The sequence below is a fragment of the Leptodactylus fuscus genome, chromosome 2, assembly GCF_031893055.1.
Source record: "Leptodactylus fuscus isolate aLepFus1 chromosome 2, aLepFus1.hap2, whole genome shotgun sequence".
Taxonomy (NCBI): Eukaryota; Metazoa; Chordata; class Amphibia; order Anura; family Leptodactylidae; genus Leptodactylus; species Leptodactylus fuscus.
This window is the reverse complement of record NC_134266.1, coordinates 237,660,216-237,677,384: the sequence shown is the minus strand read 5'-3', so window position 1 is coordinate 237,677,384 and position 17,169 is coordinate 237,660,216. Positions and strand designations below refer to the sequence as shown.

At 42.4% G+C, this 17,169-nt stretch overlaps 1 protein-coding gene across 1 annotated transcript in view; it reads right to left on the bottom strand.

Annotated features, from left to right (window-relative positions):
- Positions 1 to 3,250: 3,250 nt before the first annotated feature.
- The window catches only part of GALNT6 (polypeptide N-acetylgalactosaminyltransferase 6), a 46,971-nt gene continuing 33,052 nt past the window's right edge, over positions 3,251 to 17,169 (bottom strand). Inside the window, exons 5-11 of the mRNA XM_075265868.1 lie at positions 16,559 to 16,793; positions 8,027 to 8,144; positions 7,330 to 7,530; positions 6,660 to 6,791; positions 6,084 to 6,185; positions 4,266 to 4,424; positions 3,251 to 4,082 (exon numbers count right to left, since the gene is read on the bottom strand). Of these exons, the coding sequence (XP_075121969.1) occupies positions 3,969 to 4,082; positions 4,266 to 4,424; positions 6,084 to 6,185; positions 6,660 to 6,791; positions 7,330 to 7,530; positions 8,027 to 8,144; positions 16,559 to 16,793 (1,061 nt within the window). The 3' untranslated portion in view covers positions 3,251 to 3,968. The remainder of the gene's footprint in view (positions 4,083 to 4,265; positions 4,425 to 6,083; positions 6,186 to 6,659; positions 6,792 to 7,329; positions 7,531 to 8,026; positions 8,145 to 16,558; positions 16,794 to 17,169) is intronic.

The window sequence follows — 17,169 nt, the reverse complement described above, 5'->3', positions numbered from 1 at the left end:
GTTACAGGAGAGAGAAGAGATGAGAGCGGTGAAATAGGCTTGTTTGGCAAGGTGAAGGGCAGAACTATAGCTTGTGTACTCCAATATATCTGGCATAATAGTATGGGCATTACAACTGTTGTCAGGACAGTAGCAACAATACAAATAATGAAAATATGGGATCTGCTGTGCTACTAGCCATCGATCACTGTAGAATGCAATATTTGTTTTATTTCGCTGCTATTAAGGGGTGCTCACATCCTAAACATACCCAAAGCATCAGTCTCCATAGTTTATACTTTACATCCTAAGGATCAAAAATATCCAGTGTCTGCTTAGGTGGGAATTACTATTTCACTTGACACTGGTTTGGCTGCCTCTACATTGAACTTTGTACTTCATTGTAGGAAAGATTTATCAAGACTGGAGTATCATAGCCAGTCTTGATGATGCCTGTGATGGCAGAGAATGTGACCTGTCCTCTGTCGAGTCATGTGGCTAGATAGAAATCTTTGCCAGCTCATAAAGTGGCAAAAATGACTTTTTAGAAGTCCTGAAGGTGGGATAAAAGTGCTCTGGTGACTATTATATACCTAAAGTTTGCTTTGCATAACAGGGGGAAGGTGATAAGCACTTTATAGGTTTGTTTGCTGTGGAACATTAACACAGCTTTTTTTGTTCATGGAGGTAAATAATACTTATCCTGTAAATGAAATGCTTCCAGTGGCTTTAGGTTTTCGCTAGCCTGTAAATTCAGGCAAACAACTATACAGTGAACCACCTGGTGCAGACGTTTTAGGAGCAAGGCCATCTACTACAGTAGTTACGAGAGCGATACTGGCTCTTACAATAGACTGACAGCAGCTGCAAGAGGGAGATAAAAATGAGACTACGTTAAAGGGAGTCTGTCACCAGAACCCATCATATCAAAAAGGTAGATAGGTTAGGGCTGGACCTCTTGTGAATCGGGGCCTCTGTTGCAGATATGGCTATTTTTGTCAATATGTAAAAGAGCTCTTTGGGAGGAAGAGGATGTTGCTCCAAAGAGCACAGAATATAACAGGGGACAACATGGTGGCCGTGCAGCATTGGAGTCCTGGCTTCGAATCCTGCCAAGGACGTCGTCTGCAAGGAGTTTATATGTTCTCCCCGTATGTAGATGTAGACTGTGAGCCCCATAAAAAAAAAATAATAATAATATAACAGAACATCTTGGCAATGGAGATACAGATTCACCAGGAGAAAATATTGGTTGACTGGTACTGCTGGCACTTTATGGTGCTGCTCCTTCCCGGGTGTGGGTGTTTACCAGCAACAATTGTATTTTGTTATATACAGTGTCATAAATGCCAGAATTACTAATGGCTAGACAGCTAGTCTGAACATGCACCAGGTTTACCACAGTGGCTGATGCTGGGTGATAAATCTGGAATTTTTCCCAAAGTGTCTTTTTGTTGGCTTGCTTTCAGACAGAATTTTACCGGGGAATTTTTTCCCCTATTCATCCAGAAGATTTGTAAGGTAATGTCAGGCACTGATGTTGGACAAGTGGGCCTGGCTAGCTAACTTCATTCTAGTTCATCCTAAATTTTACCTCCCCAAGGCTTGTTTGAGACTGGGGAAGATTTAAAAAAAAAAAACCTCCCAAAAAACCTGCAAACACGTAAGCAGTTTTTCTTTCATTGCGATTTTGCTGTGATTTTTTTCTCCAGCATTTTTTTTTAAATCCGAGTTTCCACTACATGTGAGCTACATATGAGTATATTACTCGCCTCATCCTCATCCCCCACTATACATCCTGGTGTCACACACATAAAATCACTGAATGAGGTTAGTCACCACTCCAGCCAGCAATGGCTGAAAACCATATCTCCAACAGAACAGCAGGGGAAATGGAGGGGAGATGCAGAATATTTTATGTTAATATCCCTCCGCCACTTCTACCTTCAACATCTAAATTCTTCTGTAATGCAATATCTTTTCTTCTGTGTCACTTTATGGGGCTTTCTACCCTACTAGTAATGGTGTCCTAATATCGGCAAGTTTCATTAATAACCTCTAGTGCAGGTAGGAAGGTAGGCCGCGGCGGGTTACAGAACATTCAAGCCGCTTCGATTCTTTGCTCTATCAAGACGCAAACACAAAGCCTCTCTTATAACACAATGAAAAATAGTATTTTATTTTACCTAACAGACAGGAGCTGTAACCAGTTGCCACAATGCTCTTTATACACAATGATTTCAGAATTATAAATACACAGAATCATTCAGGACATTCTGCTCTATATGAAGGAAGCCTAATTTAGGCATAGTCCTTACGGTCATATTATCTGATCAACGTCACAGTGATTCAGCCTCAAATCTCATCATCCTCCTTAAAGAGGAAAAAAAAAAATAACCCTTCATCCTAACAGATATTTATTTAGCAATAAAAAAAATTAAACAAGAAATTAAAACTTGGTGTATTATGTAAAAGAAGCCACAATCCTGATTTACCATGTATGTCACCCATGATAAAAGGACAAATGGATAGAGCACCTGTTATCTAGCAACCTAGGATTTTTTTAAAAAAAAATGTAAAAAAAAATTTTTTAGGCTAAGGCCCCACGGGAAGATGCACAGCACTAAAGCGCTGTGGGAAAAACCATGACGGGAAGGCATCGCGGTTCTTCCTGCAGCGCTTTGAACAGAAAGTTCGGAGAGTTTTCCTCCACAGACTTTGTTACCATTATATCCACAGGGAAGCTGCCAGAGTTTCCATAGATATAATTGACAGGCGAATCCGTGCTGCAGTTTTTACCACAAAGTGGGCATGGGATTCACATAAATCCCATCCATTTTGCAATTATTGTAAAACTCCACGATTTTTCCGACCCGTGGGACCCCGGCCTTAAGGTGCCAGTACCAGAATAGATGTCATTACCTAAACTTGTGCCTCCAGTGTGAATAGGCGACATGTACGCTTCAAACTAAACACGTACCATTGCCTTTAAAAAAAATTACAGTAGTATCCGGATACAGTCGACAGCTGTAAGTGCTTTCATTTCTTTATAAAAATGTAAAAGTGGCAAAGATTTAGGTTTGTTACTTATAAATAATTCTCAAAAAAACTAGGCTATTAAGATTTTTTTAATATGTGGAAGAAACAAGTTCTGAAGGGTTGTAACTGTCCTACAGGCTGTCTACAAAATATATATATATTTAAAAAAAAAAAAAAAAAAAAAAAAAAAAACACAAATAGGACAAAAACAACCAAGTGCATTATAGGCGACAGATGCAGTTGGGTTCGCCGCAGCAGGATAAAGTTGGAGCCAATAGATTTGCAGTTTTGTTTATCTCCTGCAGAAGGAATCATAGACGGATAGAACCAATATCACCCCGGAAGGATTGTCTTAAATTTCTATAGGATAGTGTAATCCAGTGTAGAAAACCCTCAGCTTGATCCTACATTCAGGAAGGACACTTTGCTCTAAAGTTATGGCTTTCCCACTACTGTGGATGTTTTTGGATTTGTGGATCCACAGCAGATGGAAATCCAGAATTTCCTTCAACCTGCTCTAGATGTGGCCTAGGAGTCCTAGGATTTTGCTACAAAGGAAGAAGAGCAGCATGTCACTTCACAGAGGAACTTCGTCAGGACTACAAGCATATGATCGATAATTGTATATCGCACACTTGTAGTGTATAAAAGAGCAGCTAGTGCAAATCAACCATGTTCACATCAACCATAGGTCAAGATGAGGGGCACCCCTGCACCCGCATTCTTCCAAAATGTCCCACTCGTCTCAGGAGTTCAGCTTCATGAATGCATTTTAATGGTAATGGCGTTCTTTTGGTTATTGGCTCGTCCTTCAAGGCACCGTTCTAAAATGTAAACGTATCGATGGAAGACAAGTGTTTGAGAGATTTTCTGGCTTCCTTAGCAGGATCCAGTGGAATGAAAGGCACTGAAGAGACGGAGCCTTCACTTGTAGTCCGTGTCCATGGGGTTTAGCTGAAGCCCCATCGTTGATGTACATCTCCAGGATTGCAGTCGGTGGTGGATGGATGTTCTCCTCGAGAGGTTAAACACAGATTCGAGCCGGTGTTTTTAAGTAAACGTTCCTGTTAAAGGGAAGAGGAAAAAAAAAAAGCCTCCTTTAATATTGAAGGAAATTTCTTGGCTCATTAGTCAGGTATAATATAATGGGACACTAGATTGTGTGGATACATTTATTTATTGAGTTATTTTTTATTATATATCTTTATACAATCACTCCTAATAATATAAGGCATGCCACACCGTACCTTTGTGAACTCCCACTCCTCATTGCCAGGGACACTTGTCCCTTTTCCTTTGAACTGGCATTCTCTGAGCTCCACCTGCCCTTGGCCATACTTGGAACATAAGCACAGTTGTTTCCCTATATTATGCCGCAGCTCTCTTTGTGTGGTATATTCAAAGTACTGCAAGATATGAACAAAATTTTCATTATTAAATAAGAATGGAAGTAACTAGATTAAAAGAACTAGTGGAATAAGGTACGGTACATTTTATAACAACATTTGTAAAATCAGAGAGTCAAGTATTACATTCCAATAGCCTGTAGATGGCGATGTTGCTATAAAAGTTGAAGCAAACAGTTCAAAGCTGTATACAAGACTCAGCTAGGGTTACACTTTATTCAGACATAGATATTTGCTACAAAAGAGGACTCATGGCCGCAAATATAGACTCCTGTCTATGAAGCCCATACAATTGCATGTCTTACCAATTCCTATGGGAAAAATGTATATACTGGGCTATAATAAACTTTGATATTGGGATTGACATATATGAGCCAAACATATACCAAGAGGGCACTTCAAAGGCATGGGCCAATTCTGGTCTTAACATGGGGAGGTTGTGACAACTGCAAATTACGCCTGGTTCACATCTGCGTATGGTATTTCATTCGGGGGGGGGGTCCGCTTGGGGAACCCCCCCCCCCCTTCCCCGAATGGAATACCAAAAGCATTGACAAGCGGTGAGCTTATGAAAGCACATGGACTGTAATGGGGTCCATGTGTTTTCCACACGTCATGTATAGAGAAAAGTACTTCATGAACTACTTTCCTCTCCGCATGACTCGTGCAGACGCCGCACGGAAGACACACGTACCCCATTATAGTCTATGGGGTCCGTGTGCTTTCATAAGCTCACTGCTTGTCAATGCTTTCAGTATGCCATTCAGGGGTCCCCAAACGCAGATGTGAACCAGGCCTTAGCTTTATTTAACCTGAAGTTTAGGCAAAAACATATCCAGCCTGGGAGGTTACAGGTAATACTAAAGAATTGCTTATACAGCAGTTCCATAATACTGTCTATTGTCATTAAAGGGAAAGTGCCTCCAGGAATTGACCAAATTGTTTAAATCATATTTTTATATTAAACATTTTTTAAAGATTTTATGTGAGGTTTTTAATTTTCTATACTGTCGAAATATAGATTTATTTTTTTTTACAAATCTTACAATTCCAACTCCTGCCACTGAGCCTTAAATAGTTTTTGACTTTGTGTTTATTGCTGATGGTCCATCTCCTGGAGACAAAGGTCTGCAGACGACCCTATTTACTTGATTGGGAGAATATTTTCAGGCATGCTGGTCAGAGGTCATTGCACAGAGAGGAGCAGTAGAGAAGTAGTGAAATCAGCTATTGTGACTTCTGAATTGTATCTTCCTGTACATAATAGCGGTGATCCTCAGTGTGCTAATAAGTGAAGTGGCTGCTTCAAAGAAATATACTACAGAAAACAGGAAATTACACTATTTATTTGGCTTAGTGGTCAGAGTCAGAACTATGGGATTCTTTTTTTTTTTTTTTTTTTAAATATAGGTCATATGGGAATTTTTTTTATTTTTTTTTTTATTTTTTTTTAAAGCCTCACCAAAAATGCTTTATTATATGTAACAAAACTTGATTAACATAAAAATTGAAATTTTAGTGCAACCCATTCACTTTAAGTAGTATAAATGAAATCTAGGCAGTGTTATTGGCAATATCTAGCTTGTACACTGGAGTTCATTCATTGACAGACACTTTAATAAAGATATATTTCATTTTTCCATAAGTAGGTGTGTGTACCTGGTTTCCACCCATTCCATGGCAAGGGTACATGATTAAGGGTTTTCCTCCATGGTTGTTTTCTCCAACATCTAAGCAGCTCTGGGATCCTTCATTTTTAATCTACAAGTAATATGACATTAGTTCACAATAATATATACTGTAAATTGTAATAATTTCTGTATACATGGGCAAAATTGTTATACCAGACTTGCTTATACTGGATTACTTTCATGCAACACATATAAAAAAACCAAAACCCACATGCAGGGCCACAGACACCAAACCCAGGCCCTGCTATCTGAAATGGCCCAAGGCCAAATATTCTGCATGAGAAGACACTACTAGACACTTCTAGAGCTAATACCTGGAGCAGGAGAAACCATGGCTGGTCATACAGTCATTCATGATGACCAAGGCTCTCCGTTTCCACAGACAGAGCTATTAAATTTCAGTCAATTTTTTCAGTGAATTGATCAGTTTTTCATTTCTAACAATATATAGGATTATTTCCTATGTGCAGGTTATTGTTAGCAACAAGTATATTAGTATGTACGATTCATAATGGGGTTGTAAAAGCATTTTGACATCACTTACCGCTCCATAAAATGTTGGCGAGAGGTCTGGTATGAACATCTCAGGGTAGATATTCTGGAGGTACCATGAAAAGTTCTTACACTTTAAGTCTTCTTTCAGGTTCAGCCTTGGAGATATATCTCCAAAGTTTCTCTGCAATTGTAAATATATCCATTATACATTTACTACGGCCAAACTGATCCTCCATCCTATAATGGGTTCTTCATTTTTTTCTTTTAAATTACAAAGCCAGGATTTAGGGTATTGTGGTAGAACCCGCCATGTAAAACTTGTCCTTAGACTCTGGGTCTAGACATCAAGAAGGTAGTCTCACAGGTAAGGAATTATTGTGTTAAAGGGCAGTTTCCTTTGGCGATGTATTGGAAGGTATATAGGGGTATCGGATTTGTAAGAAATTTCGGCTTCTTGGGTTAGTGAATAGAAACAATATGATAACGTCTACACTATTCTTTTGACTTTTAGAATTCAGAAAAACTTGTTTTTGCTCATATCATCCAGAGTGTATTGTTATGTAGAATGGTTAGAGGTGCAAGACGTTTGAGAACTTGCTATAGGTCACAAAACCGCAGTCCCAAGAGATTCCTCAATCAAGCACATTATAGATGTACTATAGTGAATGTATACACGCACCACTGCTTGATACTATGGAGTACAGACTCTCGCAACTTACCTCTTTCACCATCTTAGCAGCTTGTTGGTTCCTTCGGTAATAAATCTCTTTATAGTCGTCCATCCAAACTTCAGCCAAACGCACCTGATTTCTAGTAATGACCTGGGTTCCCTTAGGGAATGAGTGAGGGCTTTTTGTGCGGAACACATGGCCAACAACCGAGCAAGGTATGATCTCCAGCTGTCCTCCACATTGCCAGACCTAGGATGAGAATGTATTAATATAGCAATGAGAAATTCATGTCTAAATAGTGAAGGAGTCCAATATCAGATGTAAGGCAGCAGGTTTATATGTGAAAAATATAATTTGCATAAATAACTATCGGCCTGAATTTCATTATATATATATATATATATATATATATATATATATATATATATAAATAAATCATCCATACAAGTAAAATGGTTCACATACTCTTATTTGCACTAAAGCATTAATCTTGGTCACTGTTCACATCTCCATGTGATAGCTCTGTCACATGATGACGTCATTGGACCCAACAGAACCCCACTGAGTTATAATGCTGGCTTCCATCAGCCGTTTTATTGTAAAACATATCGCTCTATGTTGCAAATGTGAAATGAGCCTTCCACAACTGTATGTTACATATAGGTATAATATACAGTTTAGGTGTAATATGATTATTATTAGTGACGTGTCACTTTGTGTGTTCTGGTGGGGACAGAGGACATACCCTAAAGGACATTTCAACATTCTCTCCTCCCCAGATTTCCATCTGATCATCGTAAGATCCAATGTGATAAAAGTAAGCTTTGGAGATAGAAAAGAGACCGCCGGCAAACGTTGGTGACCTAGGAAAAAATAAATAGAAAAAAAATATTACAAATAAATAAATGGCAATTGTTGAAAAAGCATTAAGAAAAGCAAAAAAACCCTCAGATTTTAGCCCAAGCAGACAGCAGTCACTCCTTAATTTTGGTGATCGTTGCGGCTTTCAGCTTGTGGACTCCCCTGATGCCATGTTATACTAGATCATAGATGGATAAAAGGTGAATGTACATTTATAGATTACAGTTCAGTATTCGCTGACCAGGGCTACCCATGTGTTGGCAGATTGTTTCAACCTTTGGGCCACATTTTTGCAGGCAGGCGTCTGGTTGAACTATGAGGATCTGAGAATACAACCTGAGAATCTCTGCCCCTGGAAATAAAGAGCTCCTATCTGTAAGGAAGGAAGAAATCTGTCTCTATATATACCATTCCCCATACGTCCAACACAGCAGCACAACAGATGGGGTATTCCTGCCCCTGCGTGCAATCAGGACAGGTGGAACTTTTACTCAATCAAAGAACCTCCCCTATAAGAGGTCACCAGACCTCCCCCTCCTCGTGTTTTTTTCTGTCCTGCGGACAGGGACAGGTGGTGAGTAGGCCTGTGGCCTCCTCCGGGATCTGAAGAAGGTGGCGGTTAGCTCCTTCTTCTTTCCCTTTCTTTCCTTCTCTTTCTTTCCTTCTGAGAGAAAGATTTAGGTTTTGTCTTACCTGCTTTGCAGGATGTCTGATGGTTCAGCTGTGCACAGCTCATTCACTGCCCAATAAGGTAAGCTGAGTCCTAGCTTTCCTCTGTGTTTTCTGAAAACTAAAAGCACTGATACTTTTTGCTATGGGCACTCTATTATGTCGATTGTATGTCTATTGCAATGGCCTGTATGTACCTGTCTGTGTTACAGTCAGGCATGGAATTTTTGTGGGAGCCTTGCTTCCCTTCATGCTTAGTGCATAGTGTAGCACTTATGTCTATTGCAATGGCCTGTCTGTGTTACAGTCAGGCATGGAATTTGTGTGGGAGCCTTGCTTCCCTTCATGCTTAGTGCATAGTGTGAGCACTCATTTCTATTGCAATGGCCTGTCTGTGTTACAGTCAGGCATGGAATTTGGGTGGAGCCTTTGCTCCATTCATGCATAGTGCATAGTGTAGCACTTATGTCTATTGCAGTGGTGTGTATGTACCTGTCTGTGTTACAGTCAGGCATGGAATTTGTGTGCAGCCTTGCTTCCCTTCATGCTTGGTGCATAGTGTGAGCACTCATTTCTATTGCAATGGCCTGTCTGTGTTACAGTCAGGCATGGAATTTGGGGGGAGCCTTTGCTCCCTTCATGCTTAGTGCATAGTGTGAGCACTTATGTCTATTACTGTGGCCTGTAGGTGCCTGGCTGTGTTACAGTTCACAGGCATGGAATTTGTGTGTCAGCTTCTGCTCCCTTTATGCTTAGTGCATAGTTGTGCATGTCTATTGCGATGCCCTGTGCGATTGTTATGGCTTTACCGCACCTATCTGGCCGGGTCTTCCCGCTGCCCTAAAGCGCAGCTAATGGGAACTGCAGCCTATGAGATGGCAGTGAGTTATCCAGCAACTCCCACAGCTCTGGTGAGGTAAGCTAAGGTGCACCAAGACTACTTTTGTGAGTGAACAAGTCCCTTTAAAAAAAATAAAAAAAAATAAAAAAAAAAAGGGGGGGAGTTTTTTTCGTGTTGCTGTCTGTAAGGAAACAGACTTTTATGTTAAGTGCACCGGGTCTAGAGTTCTATACTGTTCGTACTCTACCCGAAGGCTAGATCTGCCTTCTCCATCTGTGCCATCTGCCTGTGGGCTGCCTGACTAATGCCTACTGTGTCGGCGTCACTACAAATTTGATCATTGGGGTCGTCCCCCAAGAGTCGATATGGCTGTCTCTAAATTATCGAGGCGCACGTTAGTGCCATCAGAAGATGGCTCAAATCTCCAGGAGGCGATATACAGGCGTGCAGAGGGTTCCCTGCACCGAATTTATACTGCAGCATCTGCGCAGGCCTCCGTGGGAGTTCAACAGGAGAAGTCGTTCAGTTCCTGCGAGGTAATAGATCTACTCTGTGTAGAGATATCTATACAGGTGTTCCCTGTGATGATCTTCTGGCGTTCCTATCCTCCACCTCCGTAGCAGTGGATTATTTGGCAGAAGCAGGTTTGTATCAAGTGAAGATTGCGGCGAAGGCTATCTCATTAGCCACGGCCGCAAAACGCCCCCTGTGGATGAAGCCCTGGAGGGCAGATAGTACTTCCAAATACAACTTGTGCGCACTTCCGTTTGAGCCGGGCAGGCTCTTTTGGAAAGAGCTGGATACCATTATGGAGGTATAGATTGACACACCATCCGAGAGCCTGAGAAGGAGAAACTACCTTCTGACGTCTACTCCCCCCTCCCCTTGTATCCGCTTTGCCAGTGGAAGGTCGACTTTCCCACTTCTCGGCGGCATGGAGCCATCACATTCAGGACCCATGGGGCCTCCAGCTCGTGTATTCGAGCTACAAAATAAAGTTCACATCTCACCCACCCGACAAATTTGTGTAAACCCGCGTTTTGTGTTCAAAAGCAGATCCTTCTGGAGAACGCTGTTCAGGGATACCTGGACAAAGGCGCTCTAGAGCCAGTGCCTGGCAGAGCAATCGACCGGATTTTACTCTCCAGTGTTTTTGGGACCCAAAACATCGGGAGTCAGAGAATGGTGGTCGATTTAAGATTTCTCAACCAATACGTCCTCAAGACCCGTTTCCGGAAGGGAACTATCAGGTCAGTGACACCTTTTCTGCACCGAGGAGACAGGTTTGTCACCCTAGATTTAAGGGACGCATATTTACACGTCCCGATATTTCCGCCACACAGAAGGTTCTTGAGGATCGGGGTTGTGCTGAACGGTACTCTGTGTCATCTGCAGTTCACAGCTCTTCCGTTCGGAATATCCTCGGCCCCCCACACCTTTACAAAGGTCGTGGCCCCGGTCGTTGCAGCTCTTCGGCTCCAAGGTATATTCATCATACCGTACCTAGACGATTGGCTGTTAAAGGCCCACTCAACAGAGGTTCTCGCGGCCCACCTAAGGATCACTATCGCCTTCCTAGAAGAGTTAGGCGGGCTGATCAATGGTCAAAACTCGGCAGTCGTCCCCACCACCAGAATCCAGTTCTTGGGTTCATTGTGGACTCTCAGAGGATGGAGATATCTCTCCCTCACAGTCAGAAGGAGTAGATTTGTCGGGCGTTGCAACATCTGGCGGATACGCGGGAGGTTCGGGTAAGAACCTCAATGAAGGTCCTAGGTTTAATGTCAGCAGCTGCAGATGCAGTTCCATGGGCACTAGAGCATATGCGTCCACTACAGAGCGAGATCCTCAAGGTTTGGAGCCGCAGCCCCTCAGGGCTGAAGAAGCCTATCCAGTTGTCCATCAGTACCCGTCGATCACTGCAATGGTGGTCCCTAGAAGGACGGGATGTCCACGGTCCAGCCCGACTGGACCCTGTTGACAACGGATGCCTCCTTCCATGGCTGAGGAGCGCATCCTTGGGGAGACCCTGGCACAAGGGACATGGAGCCGACTGGAGACTGCTCAGTCATCGAATTGGCGTGAGTCTGCGCAGTGTATTGAACCCTGCTATACTTCACCCAGGATCTACGCGGCAAGGCGGTCAGAGTCAGGACGGACAATGTCACGGTGGTCCTCTACCTGAACAAGCAGGGAGGGATGAGGTCCCCTCCCTCTTCAAGCTAACAGATCAGATTTTTTTCCTGGGCTGAGGAAGATCTAAGCCACCTCAGTGCGGTGCACATAAGGGGACATCTGAATGTGCTGGCAGACCAGCTCAGCAGGGGAGAAGCAGTGTCGGGCGAGTGGTCCCTCAACCAGGAGGTCTTTCGTCAGTTGACTCGGATGAGGGGTCTCCCCGAGGTGGATCTGATGGCCACCCAGTACAATGCCAAGGTGGAGAGGGTCTGTTCCCTCTACCAGGAGGACAACCCCTTGGCAGTAGATGCCCTATCAATACCTTGGAGGTTCAGGCTGGCATACATCTTCCCTCCACTTCCCATGGTTTCGAAGGTATTGGCCAAGATCAGTCAAGACCAGGTATGGGTGATTGCCATCATACCGTTCTGGCCAAAAAGGGCATGATTTACCCACCTCATACAGATGAGTCGAGGGAATTACTGGAGGCTTCCACTTCTTCACAACCTGGTAACCCGAAACAAGTGGCTATGCCAGGACCTGAAGAGGTTCAACCTGACAGCCTGGAGGTTGACCGCACCCTATACGGACATGGGGGATTGTCACAGGCCATGCGGACAACACTGGCCTGCTCAAGGGCAGATTCTATGAATTGAAGCTACATGAGGATTGGCAGAATTTACCAGCAATGATGCACAGAGAATCAACGTGCAATACCAGTTATGGAGACGGTATTGGAGTTTTGGTAAAGCGGGCTGGAGAAAGCCCTCACCCCGGTGACATTAAAAGTGCATGTAGCTGCCCTTTCAGCCGTATTAGGGATAAGATTGTCTCAAGATTCGTTGGTAAGTTAATCCTTAAGAGGGGCCGGTGGCTCCGACCCGCAATCCAAGTCCTAATCCCCCAATGGGATTTAGCTATGGTACGGCAGGGGCTCTGTGGGCCCCCCTTTGAACCACTACAAGACATAGGACTAAAGTTCCTCTTCTGCAAAGTGGAATTCCTCTTAGCCGTCACATCAGCTAAGCGTACTGGAGAACTGCAGGCTTTAGCAGCCTCTGAGCCGTATTTACTATTCTTCCAGACAGGGTACAATTAAGATATCTCCCGGGATTTATTCCAAAAAGTCCCATCGACCCAGAAAACCTTTCTGGTAAGTCTTTTCAGAAAATACAAGGGGTGTAGAGCCTTGAAGGCAACATTAGCGAGATGGATCAAGGAGGCCATCTCTCAAGCATTCAGTACTCAGGGCCTACTTCCGCCTGAGTTTTAAGGGCACATTCTAGTTGTGCAGTTGCCACGACATGTGGGGAGAGATATTCCATCTCCCTGGACCAGATTTGTGCGGCAGCGACCTGGAGTTCTCACTTAACTTTTGTGAGACATGATAGGTTGGATGATTTTAGCGCGGAGGCGGCTGCCTTCGGTCGCTCGGTATTGACATCCGTTTGTCAGGAAGTCCCACCCTAGGGGGGGATTTCTTGCTACCTCCCCATCTGTTGTGCTGCTGTGTTGGACGTATGGGGAATGGAGGATTATGTAGATAATCTGTTTTCCCATAGTCCAAACAGCAGCACAAAGCTCCCTCCCTGTATGTTTGGCTTGTTAATTTTCTGAAGGGTTTGGAAATCTCTACTTTAGAACTAACACGAGGAGGGGGAGGTCTGGTGACCTCTTATAGGGGAGGTTCTTTGATTGAGTAAAAGTTCCACCTGTCCTGATTGCACGCAGGGGCAGGAATACCCCATCTGTTGTGCTGCTGTGTTGGACTATGGGAAAACAGATTATCTACATAATCCTCCATTTCTGAATATTTTACTGTAGACTAATAATATGACTTGTGTAAGCGCTAACCAAAAATATCAGCTTACCAACAAAAAGAGAAGGCTACCCATGGGAGATGCCGTCAAGCCATTAGCATCCATATAAACAGCAAGACAGCAATGCCCAACAAGGCAAAAATTTAGCAAATTTCAGGTTCAGATACCAAAGTATCAAAGAACGCCAAATGATGACAAATTCTAAGCACAGCTGCACTACATATGGGGTGTATAGCAGTAGATTATGATCAGTTCATGCTATTCCAGCGCTTTGGTGGTAACTTGTCCATACCCAGAACTTCTCAGTTATAAGTTATCAGATTGTGGTCAGGTTATACTCTATTGTGTCAAGCAAGATTGGGCTGTAAAGAGTCTGCCAGTCTAAAATGGCTCCCAAACCAATACTGCCACCATACAGGGGCCTTTTGTAGGAGCAGAAACTCTCTTGATGTTTAAAAAAAAAATATATATATAATAATAATAATAATCTGTAAGTACATTTGGGGGGTTGGGGTGTGCACGCGTGAGTCCCGACTTACCAGATCTGATACAGAGGCTCAAATTGTCAAACATGGCTAAAGGGGTGATGTTCAGAATCTGAGTCGGAGCACTTGCAACTGCCTGTAGGCAAATCTGCCAAATGTGGCCTGTCCCCAGTGCACTTGCAGGCTGATCTGGATATCTATACAAGAGATGATCATCTCTGCATGGATTCATCAGTTTGTGACCAAAAACGTATGTTTCTGCTCCTATGGAAGGCCCCTATATGGCACAATTATTGGTTTGGGGAGTATTTTGGATTTTAACTATTTGCTCTACTACTTCATATATAAAGAAAATACTCTGAATTGCCAAGTGCACCCACTCCCACAGCAGTGCCCTCAACAAGGACTTAAACTAAACGATGCATTCACATTGTTGGTACAATTCTGGTAACTAGATATCAAAGAAAAGTAATTCAGCAAATGTAATTTTCAGGTTTTACATCCACTTTTCAAATATTTTCTAATGGTTTGTAACTATATTTATAGACTTAGCAGGTCAGAGAGTCATAGAGATGTTATAGCCAGGGAAGGCAAAGGGTGTGTAACCAATGAATCAACGTGATGTAATTAGCTAAGATAACACAGCTTGTTGGCAGTACAAGTGTATACGTCATCTCTGCCACACTGCCGGAGCCACCCTCTGTCTCTTTACTTCCAGAACTATGGACACAAGTAATAGATCATCTCTGACTCCAAAAGAGGTGACCCATGTACCGTATAACACCCAGCTCTAGATTACTGCCTTGAATGTTAAATTGCTTTCAATAATTATTAATTATAATTAACAGAGGCAGGTAAGTGTCCCTGAAGAACATCCCGAAGAACTTGGCTGCAGAATATGGATTTCCAGATAGAATGGTTCAGACATAACGGAGCGGCCCCATCTTGGAAATATGGGGAAATGACTCAATAGACAATATCATGACCATATCGGACACATTATACCCACAGTGTGGAAACCCAAACTAAAGTTGCAAAGTCTGGCCAAGTGATGAAGCTCCTTGTAGACCTTTCCTTCTTGCAGACTTGTGCATAGTGACAATTATTAGAGGACTGAAGGGATTTATTCATTCTTTACAGATGGAACTTTATTCACAAATGACCCTTAGAGAAACCAATATTGGTAAAGTTCAGAGCACCTATAAACTCGAAGCAGCTTATTCGCTATTTGTCAAAGTAACAGAACGTTAAAAGGAGTGTCACTATTTTGGCAGCTGGGTCAGCCAGATAAGAATTTAATGAAGTATGCAAATAAAGTCAAGAGATTCTTTTACGGTAGCTTTGGAGATCCTGAATGCTATACAGCACTGTACTGAAAAGATATAGTCACAGTAATGACCATCTCACTGTTAATATACTGTAGTTCCTAATAGTGATAATGCTCATGTTCTAGTCATGTATAGAGATGCCATGTAAAGCTACACTCTGGATATCCAAAGATACAGAAAAGATGGTTTCCTAAAGACACAAATCCAGGCAAAAATAAAAGATTGACCAGCTCCTAAATTCTTATATGCATCAATAGTGTTTAGTCTCCCTTCTGTTCTCCATAGGTGTCCACCAGATGCACCAGGTATGTATACAAGTTTCTCATATACAAAGATGCCAAGATGCTTAAAGGGACTTTCCCTGACCCCCCAAAATATAGGTAAAGGTAGGGGATGTTGTAAGAGTAAAAAAAAAAAAAACACCCCACAGAGCACTGATGTTCACATGGGTAGGTAGGGGGCTCTCACACAGCACAATGTTGCCTAAGCAGTTTTTAGAGATAGCAGGTAACAATGCCACGATATCCTTGGGGAGGTAAGGCTAGAAGAAGGAATGAACTGATTCTTTTAGCAGATTGCTCCATTGTGAGGAAGGGGCTGTGTGAGTAATGGATCCCACTTAACTTATTCCAGTAGAAACCTGGTTATGCTTTCTGCATACTTATCTGTACGGAACCATCTTTAAAGCCTACAAAGCTTTTGTCCATATGGCTTCTCCCCCACCTATGTCCATACTAGCTCACACCCAGTCACTGAGAACACAATCAGGCTCCTAATACTGTACAAACAGGTAGCTACTGAACCATGCAGTCCTATAGAATCTATAAAGTATTGTATTCTACCATTCTTGTGAATCATATCTGGCAAAGTCAGACACTGTACCATGAATATGTATGTTCGTAGTTTCAGCGGTATACAGCGTGCTATAGGATCCTTCTTCAGTTGTTCTCATCTACAGCTCCCGATATGCCATGACTTGTAGCTCCACAGTAGCTAGATAACCACAACTAATTTTATCGTAGAGCACAAAGTTTTTGTACAACGACTGGTAATGTGCCCAAGGATGTCCAGGAGGTAGAGCATCACAACACTTACTTAATAGGGTAGGTCTCATCTTTTCTTCGTTCTTTTTCATGGGCTGGAATAGCTTCCCAACCAAACGTCAAGCTCCAGTCAAAGTTTCCTCGACTGTGGTGCTTTCCATACTGTACTGGCTTAGAAAATTCAAAACTGTTGAGGTCAATAGTGGTAATATCTGGGCTCACCACGGCCGTGTGGTCTTCAGCAATTCGGGATAACAAAGGTTCAAGCCAACCATGGAAACACTCACCTGTTCAACAATAAGAGCACATAGAGATATTAAGATTCACTATCATCTCTCTACGCAAACAGCATTTAGAGAATATTCAAAGTAAAATTAAATTTTCTTAAGAATCGTAAATTGTGAGAACACGATAAATTTTACATTTCTAAGTGCCAAAATGAATCTAAAACAACTTGTCAACAGGAGAACATACATATATTATTCAGGCGGCTTCCGATGCAGAGGAGGAAGAGCCATTACATAAAACTGAATTGAAGTTTCTCAAAAACACATAAAAATTACACAGAAGTTCTCCATTTCTCATCTGCAATTTGGTCTTTTGGCAGGTTAGGCATAATACGGTACAATACGATAAAATCTAATTGCATTATAAATCAACTTG